The sequence below is a fragment of the Zosterops lateralis genome, assembly GCF_965231275.1.
Source record: "Zosterops lateralis genome assembly, contig: HAP1_HAP1_SCAFFOLD_57, whole genome shotgun sequence".
Taxonomy (NCBI): domain Eukaryota; kingdom Metazoa; phylum Chordata; class Aves; order Passeriformes; family Zosteropidae; genus Zosterops; species Zosterops lateralis.
Window position 1 is genome coordinate 469,357 of NW_028154609.1, and position 27,719 is coordinate 497,075.

At 42.0% G+C, this 27,719-nt stretch overlaps 1 protein-coding gene across 1 annotated transcript in view; it reads right to left on the minus strand.

Annotated features, from left to right (window-relative positions):
* Positions 1 to 27,719, minus strand: part of LOC310923465 (F-box only protein 15-like) — a gene marked incomplete at its 3' end in the record, with an annotated part of 33,427 nt that overhangs the window by 3,418 nt on the left and 2,290 nt on the right. The window contains exons 2-9 of the mRNA XM_083885460.1: positions 26,036 to 26,149; positions 24,030 to 24,134; positions 20,265 to 20,498; positions 19,805 to 20,014; positions 17,883 to 18,012; positions 15,519 to 15,601; positions 14,230 to 14,375; positions 8,720 to 8,844 (exon numbers count right to left, since the gene is read on the minus strand). Coding sequence (XP_083741586.1) covers positions 8,720 to 8,844; positions 14,230 to 14,375; positions 15,519 to 15,601; positions 17,883 to 18,012; positions 19,805 to 20,014; positions 20,265 to 20,498; positions 24,030 to 24,134; positions 26,036 to 26,149 — 1,147 coding nt within the window. The remainder of the gene's footprint in view (positions 1 to 8,719; positions 8,845 to 14,229; positions 14,376 to 15,518; positions 15,602 to 17,882; positions 18,013 to 19,804; positions 20,015 to 20,264; positions 20,499 to 24,029; positions 24,135 to 26,035; positions 26,150 to 27,719) is intronic.

The following is a 27,719-nucleotide window of genomic DNA, read 5'->3' on the forward strand; positions in this document are numbered from 1 at the left end:
ATGTTAGTCACTTCTTGGAGAACTGAGTTCTCCGCTCTGGACACTACACCTGCTACATAGCTCGAATCGGTTACCAAATTAAATGGTTCAGAGAACCTTTCGAAGGCCCTGACGACTGCGGCCAACTCAGCAATCTGAGGGGATCCTTCCACCTCAGCAACGTCAGACTCCCACTGCTGAGTCTGAGGATCTTTCCAAGTCACCACTGACTTGTGGGACCCTCCGGACGCGTCTGTGAAAACTGTCAAGGCTTCGAGCGGTCTTTTGCTCTGAACACTCCTTAAATTTAATTTAAATTGAGCATCCGAATTAAAAATTTTGTGGGCAGGCCGATGGATTGAAATTTGACCAGTGTAACTGTCCAGGGCAAACTGAAGTGCTTCATTCTCTTGAAGCAAGTGCTCTAACATTGCCTTTGAAATTTGGCCCGAATTCAACCGAATTGGTACGTGGATCACCTCAAAGTCGCAGCCAGCCAGTTCTCTAATGCGAACTCTGGCTTTCCGAATTAATTCAGCCATCAACTCCTGTGGGCGTGTCATCCTCTTGGACCTGTGATGGCTGAGAAAGACCCATTCTATAATAAGAAGAGGATCTCTCCTGCCTCGGTCCTTCCGGGGTATGCTGGTCACCTCGTTGTCCCATTGGAATATCATTCCATGGAGGTGCGGCAGATTCCCTAGAATGACAAATCGGAAAGGCAAATCAGCATGGCATCGATTTGCCTGTCTGGTGGACATCAACTCTTGAACCCTTTTCAGTGCTTTCTGTGCCTCCGGGGTGAGTGACCTAGGGGAACTCAGCCCCTCTCCCCCTTTCAATAAACTGAAAAGAGGTGCTAGGTCCTCGGTAGTGAGACCCAGCCAAGGCCTCACCCAGTTCAAAGCCCCACACAGCTGGTGCACATCCGCTAAGGTCTTGATGTTGGTTCTGATCGCCAATTTTTGCGGAACAATGGTCCGCTTATTAATTTCGAGGCCAAGATATTTCCATGGTGGCATCTTTTGAATTTTCGCTTCCTGCAACTCAAACCCTGCAGCAACCAGTGCAGCCACTGTCAGGTCAAGCGCATGCGTCAACAGGTCGTCGTTGGGGGCGCACACGAGCACGTCGTCCATATAATGAAAGATGACGGCCTGGTGTGCAGCTGCACGCACGGGGGTCAGCAAGGAAGACACGTACCACTGGCAAATGGCAGGAGAATTTTTGACTCCTTGGGGAAGAACCTTCCAGTGATACCTTTTCCTTGGGGCCTCTCGGTTGATGTTAGGAACCGAGAACGCAAACCGCGGAGCATCGTCGGGGTGGAGAGGAATTTGAAAAAAGCAGTCTTTAATGTCAATTACTGCCAGATTATAATTTTGGGGCAACATGGCTGGGGAAGGCATCCCTGGTTGGAGAGAGCCTATGTCCTCGATGACCTCGTTAATTTGTCTGAGGTCCTGGAGAAGCCTCCATCGGGTCTTATCCGATTTTTGTATTACGAACACTGGGGTGTTCCAAGGAGAGGTGGTCTCCTCTATGTGACCCTTTCGGAGTTGCTCTTCCACGAGCTCATTCAGCGCCTTTAATTTTTCCTTAGAAAGCGGCCACTGCTCCACCCAAACTGGAGAATCCGTTTTCCAATTCAGTTTTTGGGTGGGGCGCAGTTCAGTGACCGCAGCCTGAAAATTTTGTGGAGGGTCAGGGAATTCAATTGTTGCCCCCCACTGGGCCAGGACATCTCTCCCCCACAGGGGTGCTTTGTAATTCAAAACAAAGGGCTGGATGTTCGCCAATTGCCCATTGGACCCCTTAATTTGCACCATGTGCTTTGATTTTTTCGCCAATTGAAGGCCTCCAACACCCTCAACTTGCTCCACCACTGTCTGCAACGGCCAACGTGACGGCCATAGGTGTTCCGGGATCACCGTTACGTCCGCCCCCGAGTCAAGGAGACCTTTAATGATGGTGGTCTCCCCGCCCACCCTTAATTTGCACACCTCCTCAGGTCTGTCATGTGTGATGTACACGACCGTGCTTATCTGGGGGTGGCAGGTCTTGCAGTCGCCCTCGGGACACACCCTTTCAGGGAGTGATGGTATTGCCTGGGCGACTATCTGTCCCTTTGACAGATAAATGGGTGGAGTCGTGCAGCGAAGCCAGAGTTCAAACCACTCGGGATCCGCAGGAGTGGTTTGGGGAACAATCTCGATTTCCGGCGGGGTATGTTTACAATCCCCCACGACTACATATGTTGTGCCAATTTTGTGCCAGGTACCTCGATTTTTAGATACCGCCACACGGTGCCATTCATCATCACGGATCCACAGGGCATCAGACACTTGAAGATGAAAGGGCACTCCTTCGCTTGTTGTTGTCAAGGACTTTCCTGTGAAAGGAACAGGCACATTCGGGTCAGGATCATCAGGTGAAGGACTCCTCAAAGGGGAGTCTCTTGTCTTGTCCGGTGAATTCCCTCTCAGAGGGCTCCTCTGCTGCCTCTGGGAAGAAAAAGTCAAGTCCGTTAAAATGTCATGTCCGGTACAACTCAAATCATCATTCCCCATTCCTCCTCCCCCGGCTTGGGCCACCCGATTGGGGTCATCGCACTGGGTGGCTCCGCGCTCCCTTATTCGTTTTTTTGTTGGGAGCGTCCTCCCCTCCCATTTCCTCCTTCTCCCTCTTTGGCTTGTTTAAATTCCTGAAACTCCCGTCTCAGGGGACAAGCCTGCCACCAGTGTCCTTGCTTGCCACATAAGGCGCAAGGCCTGTCAGCTGAATTTCCAGATGGACGCCTTCCTTTTGGTACCACGGCCGCGTTGTCCTGATGGCAGGTTGGGCTCTCTGCGGTTGCTGCATTCACGGTTTTCCGTCGCTGTTCCGGCCTCTCTGGCTTTGCTGATGTCATCAGGGGGACCACCTCAGTTACCACCTCGACATAGTCCTGTAATGTCGGCTTGGGAATCCGTGGAAGGGTCAGCATGGCCTGTTTGCAGACTTCGTTGGCGTGCCTGAACGCCAGCAACGTGACCAGCCTCTCCCTTGCCACTTCGTCCTCTTCCTGCTGCTCTATGGCTACCGTTAGCCTTTCCACAAACAGCAGGAAGTTTTCCTGAGGTCCCTGAAAAACATCTGAATACGATTCCATGGGGCCGGAAGGCCGCATGGTGGAAAACGCTTTCACAGCAACACGAGCAATTTGCCTTAACAACGGCTTTGGGAGGCTTTCAGCTTGCTTTTGGGGCATCTCCCATTCTCCCTCACCCATCACATGTGACAGCGTGATCATGTTCCCTTCATTGTCCACAGCTGTGTCAGGGTCATTTGACCATCCTGGGAGAGCGTCCTGCAAGTGCCTTTTCCAGGTTGCAAACCAGAGCTGATACTCAGTTCTGGAATGCAAGCACTTGAATAGGTACTTGATGTCATGGGGGACAACCTCACTCCCGGTAACTTGGCCATCTAACAAACCAAGGAAGTACGGACTCATGCGGCCGTACTCCTTGAGGGCCTTCATGAGTTCCCTGACAACATTCTGGGACAACTGCTGCCACTTTGCCTCCTCATGCCCTCCTCTACCCCTCCTGTAGGTAACTGGAGCGATAGAAGGGACATGGGGACCATCACTTCCTGGATCCCACCCCTCCCCCTCCTTGCCCCAAGCGTGGGAACCGAAAGAAGGGGCGTGGGAACCGGGAGGCAGTGGGCGGGACTTGGGCGTCACCGAGGGGAGTGGCCTGCGACGGGAGGGGGGCGTGCCAGGGTCTGGGAAAGGCACGCCTTCGGAGGAGTGGTTTTGGGTGGAGACTCGGGAGGAGCGGCAGGTGGGGGGGTCATAGGAAGGGGTTTCAGAACAGTGACAGCCTCGGGGAAGGGTGGAAGGGGACGGAAAAGGGTTGGGGGGGGAAAACTTGGGGGACTGGGAAGGGGAAGGGAACGGGAGCGGGGCAATGGCGGCGGCGGCGGCGAGCGGCACCCCCGGCAGCGGGCTGGCGGGCAGGGCGGACAAAGAGAACGACCGCACCATGCGGCCGCCGCCATTCCGCGCCTCTGCCGCGCGAGCACTGCGTGCCTGCGCCTCTGCCGCATGGCTGCCACGCGGTTCTCCCGCGTGGGCACCGCGTGCGCATTCCACGCGCGCGCAGCGCGCGCCTTCCGCGTGGACGCCGCATGCGCCTGCGGCATGGAAGCCGCATGCGCCTGTCGCATCGGCGCCGGGGTCTCCTTCCGCATGGAAGGCGCGTGCGCCTGTCGCATGGGCGGCGCGTGCGTCTGCCGCATGGGCGGCGCGTGCCTCTGCCTCATGGACACCGCGTGCGTTTGCCGCATGGACGCCGCATGCCCGTGCCACGCGGTCGCCATGCGGTTCTTCCGCATGGACGCCTGCCACGCGGGCACCGAGCGGCTTTTCCCCCGCGCCTCCCGCGCGGGCGCCGAGCGGCTCCGCGCCGGTGCCTCCCGCGCCCCCCGCGCGGGCGCCGTTTGGCTCCGCGCAGGCATTTTGCGTGCATTCTTCTCCATTAACACTGAACCGAACTCGGGGTTTGTTTAGGGAGGTTCGGGGAAGGGAAAATTCCTCGGGAGCATGGCCAGTGCTCCGTCGGACATCCCGGGCAGACTGCCCTGTCTGTCCCGGGCGGGGGGATGGCGTCCTGAGAGCGCCAGGGCTGGCGGGCTGGGGTATGCCCGCTGCACCTCTGAGGATGCCACGGCGGGGAGAAGGGGAGGGGGACACAGAACGGGAAGAACAGGGGGTAACAGAGCTTTCTCCGGGAGACCGCTCTTTCTGCACTCCCTTCATGTTTTTCACGGCAGTTTGAATTTGCCGCGACCAGAACAGGTATTTCGCTGCATTTTTGTCTCCAGCGGCAGCTAATTTGGTAAGTTTTAAGATGACGGGGTCCCAATATCGGGGGTCTGTCACAACTTCCGGGTTCGTTCCGGGGAAATGCAGACAGAGCATGCGCACGAAATGCTTCAGTTCTCCTTTAGAAAACTTAACCTTATTAAAACTGAGAACACCAACAAAACAACGAAAAACGCCTTTCTCCTCTGCCGAGAGCCTGGCACCCATTCTCCACTTCCAAACCGTTCCGCAACACAAAATAAACTAAAAACCGAATCCCAGCACTAAAAAACTCCGGTCAGGCAGCCCCCCCCACTGCCTCCGCCCCGAAGGTGCCTCGTAAAACCAAAAAAGCCCGCTTTAAACCCCGTCTGTGCCCGTGCGCAGACAAAAAGCGGGGGGGCTCCGCGCCGGGACCCGCCGGGCTCGCCGCGCCTTCCGCGGTCCCGGTCCAGACCGGGAATCGAACCTACGTCTCCCGCGCCCGGGCCGGCAAAAGGACGAGCACGGCACCGCTCCGGTCCCGCGATCCCGCTCCCGGGGCAACCGGCTTCACCGGGAATCGAACCCAGGTCGCGGCGGTCAGAGCGCTGAACCCTAACCACTACACCACGGGCTCTGCCGTGCTGCTCCCGATCTCGCGGCCCCGGTTTCTTCCCGCGGCGCGCCCGTGTCGCTTCCCCCGATCCCGGAGCGAGCTGGGACCAGCTCGGAACCACGGAAACTCAAAACATAAAACAACAAAAAGAAATAAAAACAGGAACCGCGAAACAAAAACCCGAGAGAGGAAAACAACCCCCCCACGGGCGCCGCGCGGCTGGATCCCCCCGAGGACAGTCTCTCCTGGGCTGGATCTTCCCTTTTGGGTAGGGTGAGGGCAAGGGGCTCACACGCTTACCCGTCCCTGGTTCCTGCGTGGGTACAGCGGTTTGGTCTGGGGTAAATCCGCACTGAAGAGGACTTCGCTGGGTGCTGCGAAGCTACCCTCCTCTCCCTCCCGGGAGCGCACCTGAAGGCTGCTTCCACTAGGAGGCGCGACGACAATGAAAAATCCGTAAAAGGTCCTGACGGACCGGATTCAAGCACGTGGCTCTCAAATTGAGGGCACAGCGTCAGAGCCGTCGCCGTCGAGCTGCCAGTTCTTCGCCCACGCGTGACAGCCCCACGTTGGGCGCCAGCTTGCAGTGGTTCGGCTTTTTCCAATGGGTGCAGTTCCGGCCAGCCCTGCCGCCACTACATCCAGGGGCTCACTTTGCCAGAGGCGTGGGCAAACTCGACCAAGGTGCGGATGGTGCGCAGAATAGAAAGGCGGGACTCTCAGGGGGTGCAACCAAGGGATGCGTAGCCCCAAGGCAGCGCTCCGGAGAGAGACGCTGGCCTCAAGATGGCACGGCTTTTTATTAGGTGGGTTCAGGGGTGGGATTGCGTGGGACCAATTAAAACTCTTTGCCAACATATAATGAGGGATGCAGAACTTTTGAACCAATAAGAAGTAACTTGGGGAGGAGGAATACATGATGAGGGGGTGGGGAAGTTATATAACTTAAAGATTGACAGGTAACCGAAAAGTGGCAAACAACCATTATGGGATGGGGTTACCAGGACAACCAAGATTTTGGCGGGAAGGTTTGAGGGGGGGGGGAAGGAAAGTCTGAGGGAAGGAGAGAAGGAGAGGGAAGGAGAGGCCATCTTAAACAATAGTAATAAATACAAAATTATAAAACACAAATTATAAAACCAAACCGGAGCAGTGAAAACCCAATTGGAATTGAATTTAAGCACCACCACAGGGATGGTGTTGGGTGGTGGGATGGTGAGGTTTCCATGCATTTCCTTCCTGGTTCTAGTCAGGATCAGGTTAATTTTTGCAGCAGCCAGGAGGTAGCATGGCTAACACAGTGACATTGTTCTATACCACCTCATCTCATTTCCAGGAGCAAGGAAAAGGTTTTCTTCTCAGTCAGGCTATTGTGGCATGGTCAGGTTGAGTTCCTCCCTTCACATGCATGTTTGCATGTTAATCACTCGCCTCTCTTGTACCTTCTTATTATTAATTTTGTTGCTGCTACTCTCCATTTTCTTCTCCCATTGCTGTTTCCAGTAAACTGCTCTTATCTCAACCTTGACCTTTACCTTTGTGCCTCCAGTTCTCCCCTCCAGCTCAGCACAGGGCAGAGGAAGGGGAGAGAGCCAGTAGAGAGTGTGATTTGGAGTGGTTACAGTGAGAACATTAAATTGGAGAATACCATTCCTAAGCCATGACAATTTCCAACTATCTGTACTTCAGCAATTAAATTTTTTACTAAAAAACCCAGAAGTGCCAAGAAAGCTTTTGGGTTTTTTGGTTTTCCTTAAGAGTATTAAACAAAATTCAAATAAATTCCAAGTAGTGGAATGTCCTACTTCTGTGGCTGATGTTATTCGGCCTCCACACATTTTAAGAATTTTAGACACTTATGGTAAAGACCACAGTGAATTCAACCCATGGCTATATGCTGACAAATTCTATCTGTCACCCCAAAATGAGGCATTTAAAAAAATTGTATTCTTTATTTTGTCGTAGAAACAAACACTCAATATAATTTATGCCGTATGCACATAGGAGGGAGACTAAAACTGAAAAACTAAAGACTACAGCCACAGCTGTTTCCTCTGTCAGATAACTTCCTAAATTCTTATATACTACTCAGGAGTATTTTCATGGAAAAAAAAAATCCTGCCAAGCAGCTGAATCACAGATTAGACTCGGGTTAAAATCACAGAATGATTTGGGTTAGAAGGGACTTACATAAGTCATCTAATTCCAACTCCCCTGCCTCACCATGCTCATCATGGGCGAAAGAATTTTTTTGCCTTTTTTTGTCAATGTCCAATTTAAATCTACCCTCTTTCAGTTTAAAAATATTGTCCCTTGTTTTGTCAACACATGCCTCAGTAAAAAAGTCTCACCTTATCAAACAATATTTCATTCCACATCTATACATGATTGGCAGAAACAGCAGTTTTATTAATTTTGAGGGTCTTTTCAAAAGAAGTGCCAAATTTGAAATCAAGTGTTGAACTAAGTGATTTTCCAGTAGTGCTTAAACTACATTCATCAGAATTTTTACAACTTCTGAAACATTCACGCCGATAAAGTACATTTAAAAATATGTGCCTTCACCACTATTGCAAAAGGTACAGAAATAATCTGAAGCTTTGTTTGAAGTAACTCTTTCAGGAATTTTATCCAACAGAATGTGTGAGCATTCCTCTAAAAAAATAAAAAGTTAATCCAGCTGACTGATGTACCTGACTGGAGCTAGGTGCTGACTGTGTGGATGTGGTCTGTAGTTTCTCCCTGTGGCCACTGGCATTTTAACATTCCCCAGCAGTTCCTAACTTTCACTGCATACACACCACAGAACTGCAGAGTATTTCCCCAGAGGTTCAAGGCTTATTGCTCACAAACAAACCCCAACCAACCAACCAACCCAAAACAAACAAAAAACCACAAAACAAAACAAAAAAAACCAACCCACCCTCACATCAAACCCAAAAAAAGCCCTCACAAAAAGTACATCTGCAGTATTTTTTCTTTTTTTTTTTTTTGTCCAGCATTTACAAGCAAGGCTGGTCAGCCACAGCATCTTTGCTGAGTGGAAAGCACTGGAGTGATAACACACATTACATGAATGAGTCTAGCATGCAATCCACACACTATGAGAGAAAGCAGAAAATGTTTTTCCTCAAAATTCACTTATTTTTTAAAATATTGGAACACAGGTCTTTGTCTAGTAACAGACACCTTCTACATATCAAAAAATTGTTTTAAAATTAGCATATTTAAGATGCACAAACATAATTCTGTTTTGAGATAAGCATTTCCACAAACAAAAAAATATTTCTGACCTTTACATTGCCTTTAAACACATCTGTTTCCCAGCATATGCCAAGTGTCCCAGTAATAGGAAAGTGCTTCCTATTATCCTTCAAGTTTACAACTCTGAGCCTCAGGTATCCATTTTCAATGTCATCTGAAAATATAAACAATATACAACATTACAGCAGTATAAATCAAATTCAGTCCAAGTACGCTGTAAATGTTCTCCTTTTCATGTCTTTTTCATCTCACTCACCAATAAGAAACCCTGCCATACACCAACAGCTAAATATCAAGCACTTCATAGAGGAATTAAGTTGCAGTTCGAAGTTTGATTCTGTGATCCACAGCAGAAATAGCAGCTAAAAATTCTTTTGTATTTTTTAGCATAAAAATAGGAATGGCACCTAAAGAACTTACACAAGGATGCAAGGAGTAAATTTCATATTCAACACTTCCATCTCTAACTGGAAACTCAACCCAATAAAAAGGGTATACAGGTAACAATTTCTCCTTAGAAAGGATATTGCATCATTTAAATTGACATGCATTATGATTTGATTTGAATCAAGTTTTTAAATTATGAATTTAATTTTTTTTAAAGTAGCTTTCCAAAACTCCTGGTTCTTGGGGTTTTTTTGGCAGAACTACTATGATTTGTGATTTTTTTATTACTACGTATATCCATATTTCTTTGGTATCTCTTCTCTCAGAAGAGATTGACTTTTTTTTTTTTTTTTTTCCTTTGCTATCAGAGGAGGAACCAGGGACTCCAACATTCTAATTATAAGTTTGGGAACATTATAATGAACACAATCTGACTACAAAGAAAAGTGAAAATAAAAGCATCACATGACACAAGCAGATTTCTTGGTAGGACATCCCTTAGACAAGTTTCCTTGAACAAGAGATTCTCTCTCAAAAGAGCAAAACAAAAGCACTAGAGACCTCAGTACAAAAAAGAAAATATCTAGGACTTGCAGGAGACAAATGAGAAGGGCGAGAAGGAATTCCCAGGAATATAATGCCTGTCAGGATCCAGTAGCAGGTCCTGGATGGTAAGGTAACAAGCTAAGGGGCTTGCAGAGGTTTAAGATGGAAGTGACAGAGTGAAAAAGGAAGTGTTTTGCCTGTGATTCTCCTTCGATCAAGCTGAAGTAGCAGCATGAGGCCACAGACAGAAGAAGCAACATCAGAAAGGCTGGCTGTGAGTTAAATGGCTGCATCCAGCAGGCAGTGCCAGCAAAACCTCTGCTTGGTGGCTGCTTGAAGCAGATCGTTAGAGGCAGTGAAGGAGAAAGAAAGCCCACACTTCAACACAGAGGCCAAAAACTTCTCTGAACTGGTGCTGTAGAGCCAAGGCACAAACCAATGCTGGAAAGGCATCACTCACCAGTGGGGAGTCCAGAGAATACTTACTCTGGGGAGGAAGCAGCCCAGCACATGACAGAGAACAGCAGCTGCAGGTTTTTCAATACAGACACTGTCTGGAATAGGAGTGTGAATACAGTAACCAACGTGACCATGCCCAGGAAATATTTTGTAGGAAATACTTTGTATGGTTGAAGGAAAATGCAATCGTCCGGACCATGATACCCACTGTCTTTGCAGTGAAGTGCAAAAGAAATCAGTGAGAAAAATGTAAGCAGAATTCGTTTCCAGGACCCAGCTCAAAGTAGAAAAAGGGCATTAACTTGATACCTGTCCAAATGGTTCAGTTCCAAAACCTCAGTAAATCAAATTCAATGACAAAATGTCATTCAAGGTAAAAATATTTTACTTAGTTTACTAACTAACCACTGAAAGACCACACTTAAAGTTGAGTTTTTGAACAAGATTTGAAAACATCAGTCAACAAGCATTTTTTTCTAAGATGACTATTTGGTTATCCACAATTCCAGTCTGAATGGAAGTGGCCATTTCTCTTACTCATTCAAATCAAATGAAGTTTGAATGGATTAAAAATGGATTGAAAAAAGCATTCTGCTAATAAATTAATGAAGCCCAGGACATCACTGCCACTGCATGACATTAATACACCACTGCTAGATAGATCAGCTGGCTAAGGTGTATTATAGTTACTTCTTAACTTTAGCCAGAATGGAAATAGGCAACAGATCAAGAATCTGAAGGCTAATTATTCATGGGCTGGTTAATCCAGTCTTTATATATGGGTTTTTTTAATATAAAAGCTCCATTGCAGTCTTTATATTCCAGAGGAGGGAAAAGTCTGCCTAGAAACAAGCAAGGAACTGCAGGCTAAGTACTGAAGTCTTCCCTTCCTCACCCCAGTCACATAAGAAAATGAAATTAAAGGACAGAACAAGCTATGTTAAACATATGAAGAGAAACACAGAGAAAGCAAATTGGACAGGGCTTTCTTCAGCCTGATCCAGACTTTGTTTCATTGTCCCCTTATAACATCTCTAGTCCTTGGTTTATGCAAGACACGCATAGCAGCAAAGCAGCAGAGTAAGTTATAGGGAACAAATATTTCCAAGTAAAGGTAATAAAGAACATATATCATGTAGACAAACTTCAGGGGAAAGAAACAAATAGACCAATAGTTCCGGAGTACTTATTTTAGCTAAAAGCCAAGGAAGTTTGTTTTGCTAACCAAGCCTTTGTTGCAAATTGTCATTTGATTGGTATTTTCAGAGGAAAAGCTGTGCTTAACACTAATTCTGGTGCCAACAACCAGCCTTAAGACACTGAAATGGTTATTTAAACTTGCAAATCAATCTTCAAGGTCAAGCAAAACATTTCAAAAGCCTGATATGAAATTTTTCAAACAAATCTTAAAAGCTCTCTAAATACACAAAAATCAACTCTCACATTTTGCAAGCACATCACATCAGTTTACATCAACAAGAAATGACATTGAAAAGTCAAAGCTTAAACTACCATGTGGGTACAAAGCTGTGCTTAAAAAGTTGAAAACCTAGGTAAATACACTTCAAAAGTATTTATTAAGAAGCTGGATTCATAGCTTCTGGGAGTCTTCTGGGAGAAAAGCCTGTCATACCTTCCTGAAAACAAGGAAAGTTTTCTAAATATTTTCAATTCAGTTACAAAGTATTTAGCATATTCACCCTACACTATCTGCCAGTGAGACCATATTGCCAATTCTGTTTACATGAAAAGGAGAATAAAACAAAATGCTAAACCCCAGCCCAAACAGTGGCAAACCAGCTAATTACTGTAATGTAAGTATTAATAACAGAAAAAAAAATCTGAAGCCATATACACTCCATCTACTTGGTTCAATGAAGTGTGACATAACTTTTTTAATTTAATATTAAGAATTCTGCAAAAAGAATTGCAAACAGAGTAGCAAAATGAAGCTCAATACTAATAGACACTAACAAAAAGCAGATAAATATTAATATTGAACAAATAAACCAGTTATTCTGCAAAATACAAATGGGCATTCTCTGGTAACCTAGGAAGGCCTAGAGCTCCCTAACGAAAACCAATAAATAAGTAAAAGAACAGTATAATAGCTGACAACTGATCTGTGCCTCAAGTTGTAGAAATTGCCATGGGCATGTCTATAATTTAAAATAAAACTGGACTCAGTAGAGAATTTTCAAAAATAGCAAGACAAGAACATTGCAGACTTCCATGCTTCAGAGTCCTCCCAGAGGAAGGGACAAAGAATATTATTAGAAGGGAGCCTAAAACCAAAACACAAACCAGCAAACACAACCAGTCTGGACAAACCTGGCCACCACATTCAGCAACACCATGTTCACCAAAATGAGAAAAATGAACAACAACTTAGAATGAAAAATGTGAGAGCAGACAACCATATGCTGCATCACTACACCATTTCAGGAGGAAGTCAAGCATTTTCCACAAGGAATTATTGTGTGAGCACATGGAAGGGACAAGTTGACAAATGAGCTTATTGTCTGCAGAACCATGGCTTCAGCTGCCTGATGTCCTGTGAGACCAGAATCTGGTGGCTGTCACACTGCTGAAGGTCACAAAACCAGTAATTCAGAAAACACTCGTGAGCATAAAACAGATTCTGTAACTTGCAAAGTGAGATGGCATCACAACTGTAGCTCAGGGACATTTCCTAAAATTTGCATAAAGATCAGCTTATCAGCTTAATCTTTTGTGGAAGTAGCTTCTAAGCAGCAAGAAAGTGGTATCAAGAAAGGAAGTATGCCACATAATACTTTTTCTTGTGCAACTGTATTGCTAGGAGCATAACATTTTCATTTTAGAAAACAAAATATGACATTCAGCTAAACCAGAACAACCAACACAATTCCAAAAACTCAATCCTCTTGCCAATTTTGAGACGTTTTGGGGTTTTTTCGGATAATATAAAGAGGATTCTTGTACTACACAACACTTCAGGTAAGATTTCTTGCTACATGCGTAGACTTTCACTGAAGTTTTAGCTGTAGAATTATTCATTTAGTTTAAGCTTGCAACTTTTCTGGAATCTGAAAAATGTATTTCAGGTATATTTCAGGTTCAAGGACTACTACACTCCACACTGCACAAGGCTGCCATCTAAATGACAGCTCTTGGAATCACCAAACACCAACGAGAAAAACCAAACCAAATCACGGGGAAATTCTGTAGCCCGGTAAAAGCGCTCACGTCTGACAACAGTGCCCTCTACTGACCGAAAAACAACATGTTCTGCAATCCGCACTGCTCAGGAGTGTGGATAAAAAAAATTACTGCCGATACAAAAAAAAATTATTTGGGAGCAATAATTAATTTACAGTACTTAATTCTAAATTAAATTCATGACAATGTCTAATTTTAATATTTTAATCTGTCTCTGCTTACAGAAAGACAGCTATGTAGCTGTAGGAATTTATGCTGAAGTTATGTCAAAAGAGAGATCACACATGTATTTTTCAAAACCTCAGTACAATTATGAATTTGGGCTGTATGAGAATAACAGGGATGGTCAATCACGTCTCATGGAAAGAAGTGCTGAAAACAGAATGAAGCAGCAGTTAAAAAAAATGACTGAAATTGTTTACCACACAATGACGAGATGCCAGAACAGGCAACCTCAAGCTCACCAAAAAAAACCCTATAGATCTTAAAGTTCACAGTAACTTCTACAAATTTATCTATATTTTCAATCTGTCTGTGCATCCAAAGTATACTCAAGGAGAATTCTACAGAAATAAGCTTCCAAATTGTACGAGGACAAACTGTCTCTCCTTTATAAAATACAACTGAAAGAAACATCAGCCTGCACCAAGAGCTATGCCACCGCATTATTAATGCAGCAGAGAACTAAAAGAAAAGACCCTGACAATCTGAAGAATTCAGTCCCAGGCCTGACACTATAAAAATGTAACAATGGGCAGACTTCTTACAGAGCAGCCTTAGGATGCCACACAAAGCACCATGCAGATATAAAGAAACCACACAACTAACAGACATCTTACTCTTAAAATTCCATTTCAGTTTCACCCCTTAAAAGAGAGAAACTGGATACAAGAAGGAAAGACAGGGATCATTTCTAAAACAAACATTATTGTTCTGTCAACTTTACGTTTTCTGCAGAAGAGGCACTTGAATGATCCACACAGGTACATGCAGGTTCTGCCATGAAGGTCAAGATGCAGGTTGTACTCATGCAGTCCATACTCTGAGTCAATATCATCCAGTAAAGGTTGATTAGGTGGAGGAGTATATTGACTTGAAAAAAAGAAAAATAATAGAATTTAGCAAGGGGGAACATGACTTAATAGAGATGTAACATACAGCCCTACACTGAGACTGTCATCTTAAGACAGTTTTGAAATCAAACATCTCTAGTTCATCACACTTCTTTTAAACTAATACAGTGTCTAAAACTGCTGATCAGCTGTTCAGCCCAGCCAAAGGGAGAAAATATGGCAGTCAACTTTAAAAGGTACATCTGTTAAACTTCAAAACACGGATTTGTCTTCAACAAAGAAAAAAGCATCAGCTTAACTACAAATCTAAAAGCCCACTAGCTCTAGAGACTTCTCTGAAATAGCAAATATTGAAATTATTTTGCCTGTGCCTAACTAAATAACTACTGCACATAAATGACCTGAAGTGACCACATGCCAGAGGCAACTGAGCAACTTCTACACAGGATCCAATCTGGTACTAAGAGAGAAGGTGTTAAATCTTACATTCTGTGAGAGAAGAGCCACACTGAGTTATAGTGGGCATTTAAGACTACTGGTAGATACAAAAGTATCTGACTAGAAAGCGGAGTGGCAAATAAATTCCCCAAATACTGTTCTAAAGCTAAAAAAAAAAAAAAAATTGTATTTTTAAACAGTTTATAATGTATAAACAGGTATTACATTATACACTGCAATATACACATATACAAACACTTAATAGGAAACCCTGCTACTCTCTGAATAGGACTAAAAGATAATTGCAAGCACCTCACCAGTTTACCAGAATTTTTCTCCCCTCTTACACAGCCAAAGATTACTTCTCTACTTCCTGAAATGTCTCCCTCTTTTCTATCACTGTTTCAGATAGGAAGAGGAAATAAAAAGACTGCTTATGAAAAGGGAGAAAGTATGGGCAGTGTATTTCTAACTTTCTCAATACAGCCAGTACTAGTACACTTTTTTAACTAAATTATCTCCACAATAGCATAATGATGGCAATATTTTAGTATGAAAATGCTTCTACATTTTTGTATTTACTGTAACTGTTGTTTATATTACACAAGAATAGTTAATTACTGCCTAAACATAAGCATCTTACCAGCAGGCAATTTTAATTGTAAAACTCAAAGCTTTATTCAAAAGGTTATCTTTACTTCCCACAAAGGAAAACCAAACTTACACAGTAGCAGAACCCAAAATGCTTCTCTCAAGAAGTTGATTATAATGAAGATTCGCCATAACAAAAGCAATTTCATTTTTCTCCTGAAAAGTTAATTAAAGTATATGTATTTTTATCTGGAAATTCTTTTTTTCACAAGGTCTTTCTGAGCATTAAAATTCATAGAGAAATGCTGCCGCTTATTACTCTGCCAGTTACTGTAATAATGTTAGTAATGGCTTGCTTTAATACTTGGACTCCTAAAACCTTTACTGTTTTTTCACAAGAGTACAGAATATATATAAAAGATTACAGAATTTCTGTATTACAGGGAAAGAGAGGGAAACTACCTATGTCTAGGCAAAAATTATGAGAGCTCCAAGAATTGCCCCTAGCTTCTAATAACCACTTTTAAAAAGATACCTAAACAAAATCAAACTGCACTTACTCCCAACTGCTGAAACATCAAGATTATTTTCCCATGTAAAGAACTATTTCCAAAGAGGGCTAACATCAGTGAGGAATACAGAATTATTCAATAGAAACTGTGAATTTCAAAGTAAAAAACATGTCTTCACCAGACTATTTAGTCCTAGGAAAACATTAAAAACATAACCTTCTACAGATGTCTATACAGAGAAAACATCAATGCGAAAACTAGAGACAGAGGTATATATTTACTTCAAGAACACAATACTAGGATATCAAGTTTTTTTTTTCTTTAAATGCATTTTTTAAAATCCTGCATTTCCAAACACAGAAGTCAATAGGAAAATAATTCCCTGCCAGAAGTCTATTACTCTCCTGAAATGTGGGCAACTACTGTTTTCATCTCTCTGGGTTACCAGAAAATGACATCCTCTATTCAAACTTTTGGCTTTTTAACTGCTCCTGTATTTTCAAAGTGCAAAATTACAGCTATAAAAGATTTAACTAGGGAGATCTATCAATCTCATAATTTCTCAGTCTTTCTCTGTCCAAATACCAGAAGGCCCACGTAACCTGCCCTTGGTTTCTGTTATGCAGATATGTGCAAAAAACAAGACGTGTGGCATTTACAATTATTACACCCACTGACACTTAACTACCTCATATTACTCTGCCTACACAGAGAATAAGAACTGCTGTTCAGAAAAGCAAGCAGGGAAAATATACTGGAGTGAGGCACTCGATTCTTAACAATGATGTGAAACTTGGTTATGACTGAACCATTTCCAGGTGCTGAAAGATCTCTCTTTCTGAGCATGGATGGGGCCAATGCATGAGCAAGACCAGAGAGCCAACAATACAGGGGCACCCATCTACAAAACGTCTGAAGATAAGAGAGAAATGGCTGTTCACTTAGCAGAGATTTTCACAGACTGAAACAACCAATAATGGGTTTATGCCAGTCAGGTTTTCAAGTTTTCCAGGAAATGGATTTTCACTCTTACCTTTAAGTAGGAGTGAAAGAAATAGTCCTTCTGCACTTTTAAACATTGCCTCTGGCGATTGTGTACATTTGAGGCAGCATGTTTGCAGCTGGAGATTAGACACAACTTTGAGGAACTGCTCACAGCCTCCCTTAGGAAAGTTCCAAATAACCTAAGTCTACATCAAGAGCATGGCTGAGGGGAGGAAAAAAGGGCTACCACCTCTCAATTCAGACCAAGAGCAGAACACCTGAAACAGGCCTCCATAGCACCCAGAGCTACATAGCCACAGGCAGACACAGAGGTGCCAGTGCATCCCATGCAAAGATGCAGATTCCTTCTGAAGTCGACTTCAGATGTTCGGCACTGCCCTCTAAAGACATTCATGTCTAGACTTACCCTACAGAGGCTAACTGCTTAACCTAGACTCTTAATACCAAGAATTTAATACCCCCAAAAGGGCACCATTTACAGCATTCCTGCTGCTGGAGCAGGATACAGCTACCTGGTGATGTAGATTAAAATTAAGTTGCTATGTGGGAACTCATCACTTTGAGTGGCATGGGCAGGTAATGGCATGAATCAGAGGAAGAAGCACTTCTTTTCTCAAACCATTCCATTTAAAATTATTCTAGCATATCAAACTTGGGCATGTGAAGACTGTAAAATAAATAAAATTGAACACAGCATCTAATATGGAATGATAGATAACTGATCTCTTAATTAGAAGTGGATTTTTTAAAAAAGTATATATACTCCTGTGACAGCTCTTCAGGATACAATAAATCTTCCACTTACTGTCCCTACATGTGTTTTGTGGTTACTAGTTTAGACAAGATCTTTCAAAATCCAAAGGGGAAAAAAAAGGAAGATTAAAAAAAAAAAAGCCCTCCTCAAACCCAAACTACAAGCCATTTTTTTTTTTTTTTTCATTCAAATCATAATAAAATACAGAAACAAAATGTTATCTTACCTTCCAAATTCCTACTAAGAGTCCTGGACTCAGACTGAAGAGCTGGACAAGCTCATCAGCACCAACTGCGACACTACTTTCAGTCAGGTTGCCAAGAGGGTATTCAGCAATCAAGGAAAATCGACGAGGTCTTTGAAAAGAACATACAGAATGAAGTAAAAAGGCTGTGTCTCCTTATTCATGTAAAAGTTCAGTTTAATTTCATTTTTAACTGTAAAGTCTGACCAGCAGCACATGATGAAAATGGTTTTGAAAGCATTTGCCATGCAGAATCATAAACCATACATTTGAACAACCACAGTGTACTAGCAGGATCTCAACCCCTAACAAGAAAAGAAATAAAAAACACTACGATCTTCTAAAACATGCTTAAAAAAAGAACTTACGTACTTGCCCAATTTTTCAAGATACAGAATTACTTTATAACTTGTTTTTCATACTCTATTGATACTAGATGAAATCACTGAGAAGCAAAATTCAAAGGAAAGTATCAAACTGTACATATAATAAATTAAAAGTATGTGCTACAGGAAGCTTTCCTTTTTTAGATTTTTTTTCTATATTTTACCTATAATTAAAGCCATTAGCTCCAAAAAAATCTTAAATATAAGTTCATGAACACTCTTATTAACTAATGATGCATTTTAAAAAAGGGCAGTAAGTAAGAGTTTGCATTACCTACTCAGAATGAAGAAGTCTTCCTCAAATCCTTTTCAGACTCAGGCTCTTACTATATTCAAAACAGTTCCTAGACTTCCACATAGTATCACTGTAATACCACCTACAATCAAACACTGAACACTGTCTGGGATGGGGCATCCACAACCTCCCTGGACAACCCATTCCAGTGTCACACCACTCTTACAGTAAAACATTTCTTCTTGATCAACATCAACCTTTTCCATCTTTAAGTCAATCAGGCCTGTCCCTGCACTACTGCCTTATAGTCTAAACAATGACATACTGAAATTGGTGAAACCACTGACTTCATCTCTAGTCACAATTTCTAAAACTTGTAACTCTGTGAAATAAACACATCAACTGCCTGCAAGCTTTTTTATTTTCTACATATGAATCATCATCTCGGTAAAACAACTACATTTCCCACATAATTTGACTGCAAGACTTGTTCAGTTAACTTTATACAAAAGGCTTCTCTTGATTTATTTGTTTTATAAGTATATACTCTGCTTATGGTTGAAGAACCAGATGTTTTGTAGGTGACCAATTCCCTCTTTTCAGAGCTCTATGGCCAGGGGCTTTGTGTAAGAAGCAGGCAGCTGACTCTGTACCTACTATACACACAGGCCCAGATGTGGGCAAAACTCCTTGACAGCAACCAAATACCTCAAATAAACACTTTTCATTTATTTTTTAGAATATAATGACAAAAACCACTGTACACATGTAAATTAAAAAACAAGGGACATGCTGTGGACTGTGTGACTTCATATGCATGTACTGAAGACTGCACACATAGTTAAACATCAAGTTCCCTAAATTCATATACACACCTACCAGACAGAAAACAAATTTTAACAACATAGAATACCTGACTGTAGCCACATAAATACTGATTAACTCTTCCAAGCTAAATTTCTCACAATAAAGTCTTCTAGATTTACATTTTTCTTTCATGCTCTAGGGCTTAGATTCAGCTTTCCAAGTCAGGACCTATCAGCCTGCATATCACATGCCAATTAACCTATGAATTAATGCCATAGCTTGCTGGATTATACTATTTCTACTATTCCTCTCTAAAAAGCTCTACCAAAGAGAAGAACATAGAAAGAACTACTGCGGGGAGGCTTTCAAATGAAGGGTTAACTTATTGAATCAAACAAATGTCAGATAGGTCCTACAGACATATTATCAATCAGTTACACCCAAAAAGTCCTCAAAAATCCTATATTAAAACTCACCCATTCTTGCTGGGAGGTCTGTTTTGGTCAGGAAGCAATGGTGTAACTCCAAACAGTTTTAGGGTTGACAGGATGTCCAAGCATGGCCAGTCTGTACCATACCAAAGTATGGTAACAGATGTGTCCTTAAATGATAGTTTTGGATTCTCTACTACATGTTCTTTTCCATTTTTGTCCTTTAGAACAATTATCCAACTCAAGCCAGAGACTCTGTTATTTAGGAATTGAGAGGGGAGAGGAGTGTTTAAAAACAAATTCTCAAAGTGATAAAATTTAAACTATGCTTTCAACAGAATTTTTACATTTCTACTAACTGCGACTCAGTTTCAGTCATTTATAGATTATCATTGTATCATTCCATTATGATATACATTTTATAGCTCTAATTCTATACTACTCCAAGCCATTAATGTTTTGTACATTGTTCTGAAGTAAATCTTTGTGACAAGGCATTGCTTACTTCATAGCTTCTTTGGTTTTACATGGAAGACCTGTGTAAGGATCTAGAAATTTAACGAGTCGCATTACTCTAGTCTTGAAGGCACACGTTTGTTTGAAGATGTATTCTTTCTTCCAGTACCCAGGCTTTTTATCATGTAGAGCAGCACGGCCCAAAGAAACAGCTTCTGTTTGTTTAGACTTCATTTTCCATTTTGGTTGCAAATAATTGGAATAAAGTTTCAGCCAAATTCCACTGAAAATAAAAATAGAATAAAGAGGAGTAAATTTCAAGAATAGTCACTTCATTTTTACATGCACATCTCAGCTACCACTGAGCACAGTGTTAGCAAAAAACCAGTCTTGTCTGTCTTCTCAAAAATATGGGATCCAGGATGAAGCTCTGTGACAGCACAGTCAGTCAGCAAGTAAGTGAAAACTGATAAAGGTTAAGCAGAAATTTTTGAAAATTCCACCCTAAAACAATGATGTGTCCTCCTCATAGAAAATCAGCTAGTGGAAAAAGTGGTTTAATATCTCCTATTCAAGAAAGACCATCTGTAGACTTCAAGTTTCTCAGTTCAGCTGAGGAGGACAATTAGAATCACCTTTGTTTGGTGGTACTAATGTAATTTCAATCCTTTCTGCACTCTCTTTGGAAAAGCCCAGAGAAGACATGACTTTCTGAAGTCAAAGAAATATGTGACTGTAATGATGGGTTCATCTCTTTCATGCCAGGAAAACTATTAGTTCACATTTCAGCCCCTCACACCCCAGTATCTCTAGCACACCCCAGTATCTCTAGGACAATTCACAGAACATTGAGTCCAGGAACCTACAAAAATTCAATCAATAATCTGTGAATATAGGTTGCCAATAAGTTTTCTAATTTTGAAATGCTAGACACACAGTGTACATAACTGCACTGAAGAAAATTACTAGTGAGGGCAACAAATAGTTGAGACATTTTCTACCATTTATCAGCAAGGCTACCAGTTCTCACTTATCCTCAGGCAAACTTACACTAGCATGTATGGTATGGCATCTTCCCTTCTCCTTAAAGTATTCAAGGACTAGATCCATCCCACACTGCCTCCTACCCATCAAAAGCATTCTCAATTCATTAGCTACTGAGAATAACTCCCCACATATTGAGAGCCAGCTCTGGTTATTGATGCAAGCAGACCCAGGAATTTCGCAAAAACCTTCCAGCCTGCTGCTCTGCAGATATAGACAGAATTCCCCACTGCCATTTTTTAAGACAAAAGTGTCTAAAACACACAGACCAATAAGTTACCATAACTGGTAAAGGTGGGTTCACAGTCAACATGAGTTTTCAACCTTCCATTCACCAAAAGCAGAGTGGGAAGGGTAACATAAAGAACAATCCCCATAACTGAAACAAAGTTTTAAAATCCTTCTACTTTAAGACCATAAAGGGTAGCCAAGTTACCAGACAGTATAAAAACATTTCTGATGGAGGGGGAAAGTTCTTTTTTTAACTCCAAAGCAGTTTAGAACTGTCCAGTCATGAAAAAAGGAGAGATGTCCTTAACATAACATCACATGGGGAATTTGAGCTGTGTATCATCCAATTGGTCTTCACCAGCCTAAAACACCCAGTAAAATAACCTCCTATAAAACTTTCCTGATAACTAGAAACTCCTTCCCAAAAAAAGATATCCTTTGATGGAGAGAGATACTCTGCATCTTACTGTATGATGCTGAAAAGACAGGGCTTAGTACTAGGCATTTCCTGCATTTTGAAGTTGCAGGCTCAGGCAATTTAGTTGACTGAAGATAGACTAAGGACAAATACCTACCATGTTCATCCTCACTCTCAGAAACATATTGCATCTTCCTTTCCCAAAACAGTGTTGGGCAAGCAAAGAAATTAGTTCAAGAAACTCAAAAATTCAGCTAGGGCAGGGAGACAGAGAAGAAGATGAAGGAGGACTTGGAATCACAAGTGTTTAGGAAGGTATCACTTCCCCTTCATCCTCAACTTCTGAAGAAGTCAGGGCAGATAAATCAAAAAGGCATCCAACAGGGAAGCACAAGTTTGCCTCTTTCACAGCAGAATACATGCCCTGCCCTTCTTGCCTCAAATTGTTAATACTCATCTCAAGGTCTCTTACTGAACATGACTACAACAAACCAAACAAATCTTCTACTGCTAACTCAGATGCCAGAATCAGACACATCATCATCAGTCATCACTTGACCACAGTGGCAAAGACTTTGCCCTGTGCTCTCACTTCCTCTCACACAAGCACGTTCTGCTGGTGATCAGAATCCTCAGGCCTTCACAGGCAGACCATACCCATGAACTTCCCACACTGCATGGTAGGAAGGCTGGAATATCCCATGCTGTGACAAGGAGGGTACAGAAAGGGAGGGTCATAAACATTTCCTTGTCCTCAATAGTTACACTGGAGAGACATCAGTGCCAAGAACTGTTCAAGTGAACAGCCCAAAGACAAATCACTGCATTAGGCAGCACAGACATAGCACAATGAAAGACTGATGGTCCTGTTGCAACAAGGACAGCTCCCTGTACATCCAGGACACCAGAAATATCCTAAAAACCACAGTCAGATTTGTCACAGAAATATGCAGTGACTCCCATTAAAACTTCTGTTCATTCACTGCAAGATTCAGGGTCTTGAGAAGGTCCAGGAAAATCCATCAGGAAGAAATTACCTGGTCCCCCCTGAACCAGTCAGGCTCCTAGATAAGAGAAACTAACTCTTTCCAAAGTCTCATTTGTGCACGCACACTAATCTCTATTGAGATTAGAAAATGGAAACAGACATTGTCGAGATGGAGACAGATGAATCATCTTCCCCTGGACAGCCACAGTGATTTTATCCTGCTTCACCATCCTGAAGTGGAAAACACATACCAAGATTGGTAATTTGTGTCAACTATGCAATTTTTATCTACCCTCAAAACCTAAATCTGGATTACAGATCTTCCCTTTAAACTCATCAGTTCTAAAGGTATTAATGCCAAGGTAAACCAACTAATTCACCACACAATTTTTAGTAAATAAGGGAGAAATAGATTCATACCTGGTACAGCAACTTCCTATAGAGGAAGACATTTTCTCATTCAAACAACACTAATGCAGTAGAATCCTACAAAGAAAAGGATGCCCAGATCCTAGTTATCACACACCAACCCAAGTCTCTCCTCTTTACCCTTTCACAAAATTATCATGATATTGGTTGGAGCAATTTATGAACTCTGTATAAGCAATCCTTATTAAAAAACGTGTCGGTATTTATCTTTGTCTCTTTTGTTCTCATTTAGACGTCACCAAAGAGTCACAAACAGAGCAACAGATAAAAACCACTAGTGGATCATTTGATTGAATCAATTCCTCTTCAAAAATCTAATGAAAGAATAAAGTATGCAGGACTTCAAAATTGTCAAAGCTACAATTCCATAAAGCTACTGGCAACACACCATTAAGGATCACCTGAACCGAAAAGTTTCTGCAGGTCCATGTGAATACAAATAAATATATAGAAATTTTAAAATTAAAAAAGTGCTAACACCAACATTTCAAAGCACTGGATTTAGTTTTTGCCTCATAACCCCCAATAAACAACAGGCCCTGCACAGCTAGAATTGCATGCAACATGTACTGTACGCTGTGCAGGGCAATTTCAGCAGAGTAACTGCCCAGAGGTGCTCTGGCATCAGAGAAACTGAACTGGAAAGACTCATAATTCAGGTAAACACAACTAGGGCACAAACTGAGATCTTCTCTCTTCCTTACTTGTCATTGGCCAACTCATAGAAGCGTCTATTCACACAACCAAGAGACAGTAGGGACACAGCATCTAAATAGGAAAATATCTTCAGCAGCATTTCTGATGGCATGCTAGAAAAGAAGAGAAAGAGGAATTCTGTTAGACTTGCCTGCAAACTCCAGAAATTACAATGGCAGAGAATTTTAATTTCAAACCAGACAAAAACAGAAGAGGTGGAAAGCAGCAGGTTGTAAACAGATGAAACAAAAAATCACCTAAAGAGTTAAATTGTGGAGTTTGGGCTGTAACTTCACTCTTTGGTATGTGGCATTTGCCTAAAATAATTCATCACAACTTATTCCAGTGGCACAGCACGATTACACAAAAAGTTGTAAGTTTGAGGTTTTATTAGACTTTGTTAACTTTAACTATGTTTGATATGAAACTATCTCATTTAGCTTCAGTTCCTTACTGCTTGTACCATGATTTTAACCACAATTCCACAATCACCAGCATTTGCAAAACTGCAGATACATTCACTCTCCCTTTTGACTGCCGCGTCTGGCCTGAGAACGCACCAGGACAGAAATGTCCTAGTCTAACAGCAAGATCATGCTCTACCTCATCATCATCTCCAAACTGTACGTGCTCAGGGGTCTTGTGCAGTTTTCATTTATGTCAGCAGAAAGATGTGAACTTCAAAGTAAGAGCCAAGTGATATCCTGAAAATGCCAATGTCTCTGCATCTGGAAGGCTGCCTGAAATGCAGGAGCCAGTCTAGGCATGACAAGCAGAACATACCCTGGGATTGAGCCAAAGTGATTTTTGCATTAGCAGACATGAACCTCATACAATTTGAGCAGTAGCTCATAGCTGCAGAGTTTAAAATACACGCATTTTATACTCTTAATTTTTTTGAGCATTGAGTATGGCCACATCAAAATCACTGCTGAAAATAAAAGGTGCTGTGAAAGTCAACACCCCATCTGTGCCTCTTGTCCTTTTACTAAGGGGTTATTTGCAACACTTGTTGATTTATGACACTGTTTCAGAAGCAGAGAGCTTTAAAGGGTAGCACAACAATGCCAATACCTCAATGTTTGTATTAAACTCACAATCTTAGTTACATTGACATAGAAATAACATGCAAAAACTTGCACTGTTATTATGTGAAATAACTCATAAACTCTAAGTCCAAAGCAATTAGTGCACTCATTCCAGAGACAATTTAGAAGTGATACCTTAAAAAGCTGCAAATTAGCTAAAATAATATACTTGATCCAGAATTTTCAACAGCAGTTTTTACAGCTGTATTCTTTCTCCTTTGAAGGAAGCTGATTTTTTTTTCTTTTTTCTCTCACTATCACACCAGTCAGACAGCATAGAGGTGCTGAACTGGCCATCCAATGCAAAACAGAGAAATCACTACACAGTAGTGATCAAATGTATAAAACTAATTGCTTTTTCAGGTAACATAGTCTTAGAATATTTTTTGTAAAAATGTAACTAATTTTCAAAAAGAAAACAACTCATAATTATATTGAAACTACTCTTTCACTGCCAAGCAGGAAGAGAAACATTTACCTTGCAGTAAATATGCAGCAGCCAGTAATTCCTCCCTCCTTTTATCCCAATCCACCATTCTCAGCCTCTCCATACACTAAGATACACTTGATGACAACCAATAACCAAGAGAAACACATGAAGTTTAATTCCAATCTGGCTTTTATTGAAGTAATAAAATAACAATTTTTATTCTCAAGGAACAACACTGCCCATGACTTCCAAAGAAGTTGCTGAAGGCTTCACATGGCTTGGAAAACCTACATAATCCTTATGAACCTAGCAAATAACACAAAGGAGAACCATGCCAGAAAACATTAGAAGGTGAACACAGGATCCCAAAGCAGGCCAGGAAAGAAAATCTTTTCAACTCAGAATATTTGACATAGAAATCTCCAAGATATGAATACAATTACTGCAAGCAGTCAAAAGGCAGTTTACAGGGTGACTTACTCACAGACATACTCACCTCTCAAAGCTCATGTTTCGTTTCAGTTTTCTGGGAGGTGTCAAATACAGACTTTCAATGCCAGCATTTACACTTTCAGAACATTCCCCAGGCCTGGCAGCAAAGGTCCTTAACCTACTTGTAAGAAGGAAAAGCTGTTAACACATATTCACAAAATGAAGAAATACGCATATTGCGCACACCTAGACACAACACTTCAACCAAGGCAGGATGCAGGGAATACACCACGTGGCAATCATTATGATTTGAACAATTACACCCAAGTTAAAATACCTGGCATCAGGAAGATTCAGATTTAAACTCACAGCTGTCAACCCTGTGATTGATCTCTCACAGCAGGCAAAGGCAATAATAGTGTTGCTGCTCCCCCAAATCAGTTTGAATCTGGTAGAGGTTTATTACCCTTAGACAGCTGCACCCCTGTGGCCACTACAGCCAAGCTCCACTGAGGCCCCTGCAGCAAGTCAAACTCACTGATTATTCTTCTGTTTCACAACATTACTCCAGAGACATTTTTGAGCCACTCAACTTTGCTAAGCGATTAAAAGATACCAGATAAAAACAATACGTTGAAACTTCCTCAGAAACTGCTGAGGTTCAAAAAGAATTTGTATCCTTTCAAGCATAAACAAAAAGAAAGGAGATTTAACCCATGAAACAGAGAGCAGCTAACAAGGTCTAAGGGATGTCTAGGTGTTAGACAGACAAATTACTTGTCGGTAGAATTGCTTTAGTAAGGTTTATGGTTTGACACGCTTCAAAGATTTCAGATGTAGTGAGAGGTTAACAAAGCTTGGGAAGAAGGATGACCACTGAGAGTGGACACAAAGAATGCAGAATTTACAGGCCAGAGGGATACCTGGAACAACTCCCAAGATAAGGAAGAAACTATTAAAGCCAACTCAGCAATTGTGCTGAAATCAGCTACAGCTTCCAGAAATGTGAGACTGCCACCACTGACTCAAAAAAGAGAAAGACTGAGCATGCAAACTAATCAGCATGAGAAGCAAGAGAATTGTTAACCAACAGAAGATAGAAAATTAATTAATAAGAGAATTATGTAGCTTGTAGCCAAGGAACTAATTCCTTCCTTTGCTAAATGCCACCCAGCACTGTGCAGAACTGTAAATACATCAAATAACTCCATGTCTGGATTGGTCTCTTGCACACCATGGTGAAAGAACCTGCTCTGGCAACATTTCCACATCACAGTTGGGATAGAAAAGGAAGAAACTTTGCATATTTCTAACACAAATTCTTACAATCCAACTGCTCACAGATTTTTCCAAGTTTTCTGATAGAAAGATCTTTGTCAGCTGTAATTGCAAACAAATCCTATCATTAATCCACAGAGAAAGATGGGGACAGAGTTTCAATCTTAAACCAAATCCTTACACTTCATACCCTCGGATGCCACTGAACAAGCAGAGCTCCCCATTCACTGCATTACTGACGCTTTAAATTGCCAGCAGATTTCCAACACCTGGTCAAACCAGCTCGGGGTTTCTAGGCAACCAATCCATATGGGGGGGAAATAGCTAATTTTGAAGTATATGGTTATCATATACATTTAATAAGTTCTTGATTTAAGATTGATTTATGCTTAAAGAAAAAAAAAATCAAAATAAATTAACAGCGCTGGCCTACATTGTCAACTGTGCTATGTAAAACAAAACAAAAATAT